The sequence below is a fragment of the Mus caroli genome, chromosome 6, assembly GCF_900094665.2.
Source record: "Mus caroli chromosome 6, CAROLI_EIJ_v1.1, whole genome shotgun sequence".
NCBI lineage: Eukaryota > Metazoa > Chordata > Mammalia > Rodentia > Muridae > Mus > Mus caroli.
In genome coordinates, this window is record NC_034575.1 from 117,507,418 (window position 1) to 117,509,695 (window position 2,278).

Genomic DNA, 2,278 nt, shown 5'->3' on the forward strand with positions numbered 1-2,278 from the left:
AGGTCCAGCCCTCAGCAGCTGCAACAATAATAATCAGAGCTGAAGGAAGACTATGGTGACAGAGAACCCTTGCCCTGACTTCCTTCTCCAACTCACAGCCTTCTGATGAAGCAAAAGAAGTTTCTTTACCATTTCAAAAATGTCCGCTGGGCCAAGGGTCGGCATGAGACCTACCTGTGCTACGTGGTNAAGAGGAGAGATAGCGCCACCTCCTGCTCACTGGACTTCGGCCACCTTCGAAACAAGGTAGGGCAGGGACTGGGGGGGTTGGGTGGCAGCTGTTGACACTAAAGCTATGGATGCCCCTGGTGCCAAATGTTGAGGGGACCAAGGCAGGCCGATTGCTGAGTTTGAGACAGCCTGGTCTACAGANGGAGTTTTAGGACTACACAGAGAAACCCTGTCTGGAAAAACAAACAAACAAACAAACAAAGACTGAAATAATGGTGCATGCCTGTATTTCCACAGTGCTAGGGCTGAAATGAAGGATCTGCCTTGCCAGACAAGCCCCGCCCCTGAGCCCTCCCCTAACCACCTCTGGCCCCTCAGCCCCTCAGCCCTTTAATCCCTCAGCTCTGGGTTCTTTCTCAAGCACTTTCTTGAGTGAGAAAAACAAATTATATCTTTAGAATTTTTGAAAATCAACGAGGAAAAAAAATAGGTAAAATGACATCAACTCGACTTNCCCAAACAATTTTGTTCCCAAAAGACCAGAGAGGCCGATGACCACCTTTAACCCAATGANTTTCCTTCAGGAACCAGAGAGAAGTCTCTGTTGTTTGGGTAATTATAATGATCAATCCTTCGGCTGCCTGAAAGAACTGCGTTTCTAAGAGAGTTCACCAAATTGCAGATTGGCTTCCACGGGCTTCTCCTGGGCATCTCCGAGACGCCCAGGGAAGAGCTCGTGCAGTCGGCTATTTATAATGTACGTTGTCTTTTTGTGGGGCAAACTTCAACACACAGTCTCTTCTCTACTTGGAGTCATGACACACTGTATTTATAGACAGCTTGATCAAGTGGTACTTTCTCTTCGCACACAACACCAGCTTGATTTACTGCTAAGGAAATAGTGCAAAAAAAGATGAGTAAAAGAAAAACTATGTTCAGTCTTCGACAAACGATTTTCGCAATAGGAGATGGGCCTATTACGAGTGCAGTTATTACAGTCACTGGCATCACATAGCACGTACACACACACACACACACACACTCGCAATAGGAGATGGGCCTATTACGAGTGCAGTTATTACAGTCACTGGCATCACATAGCACGTACACACACACACACACACACACACACACACACCTTAATTGCCTCCCACTTATAAAGCCAGACGCCAAGTCAGAGACGAATCTCTTCAATAAGCTTTTTCCTCCCTCCTTACAAATTGTTCTGGTGCCACCTAGTGGCCAAGGTGCAGTTTGCAGTTTTACAATGTGGCGTCCAAACAGGCACTTCCGGGACACGAAGGTAATCCCTGCAAGGTGTGTATCCTTTGTCCCATAGATGTGCAGCTTTCCTTTACTCAACAAAGCCATTGTAATAAAGCCATTTGGCTCCAACAAGTGCTATCTTAATAAGGGAATTATCTTTATGCTGGGAGTGATGGCACACACCTTTAATCCCAACCCTCCAGAGGCAGAGGCAGAGGCAGGTGGATTTCTGTGAGTTTGAGGCCAGCCTGGTCTACATAATGAATTCCAGGTCAAGCCAGTGCGATATTCCCACAAGCATCCCAAATGGCCTGAGTGGGAGAGCATGCCAGCCACGTCACCAGTGCTCTCTGCTCTTTCTCCAGTCTGGCTGCCACGTGGAATTGTTGTTCCTACGCTACATCTCAGACTGGGACCTGGACCCGGGCCGGTGTTACCGCGTCACCTGGTTCACCTCCTGGAGCCCCTGCTATGACTGTGCCCGGCACGTGGCTGAGTTTCTGAGATGGAACCCTAACCTCAGCCTGAGGATTTTCACCGCGCGCCTCTACTTCTGTGAAGACCGCAAGGCTGAGCCTGAGGGGCTGCGGAGACTGCACCGCGCTGGGGTCCAGATCGGGATCATGACCTTCAAAGGTGAGACTTGCACACTGGAGAGGGCGATCTGAGTTGCCACTCAGAGTGAGTGTCAGCGGGGAAACTGGGGGTGGGGTGCTACTTAAAGACCTTCAGTTCGTCCTGGATATCAAAAGTATTACTTTATTTTTTGAGGTAGGATCTCGCTATCCCAGGCTGACCTTCAACTTGGAATTCTCCGACCTCTGCCTTCTGAGTGGCGGAA

At 49.0% G+C, this 2,278-nt stretch overlaps 1 protein-coding gene across 1 annotated transcript in view; it reads left to right on the plus strand.

Annotated features, from left to right (window-relative positions):
* The window catches only part of Aicda (activation induced cytidine deaminase), a 7,626-nt gene extending 5,521 nt beyond the window's left edge, over positions 1-2,105 (plus strand). Inside the window, exons 2-3 of the mRNA XM_021164168.1 lie at positions 99-246; positions 1,803-2,105. Coding sequence (XP_021019827.1) covers positions 99-246; positions 1,803-2,105 — 451 coding nt within the window. The remainder of the gene's footprint in view (positions 1-98; positions 247-1,802) is intronic.
* Positions 2,106-2,278: the final 173 nt, after the last annotated feature.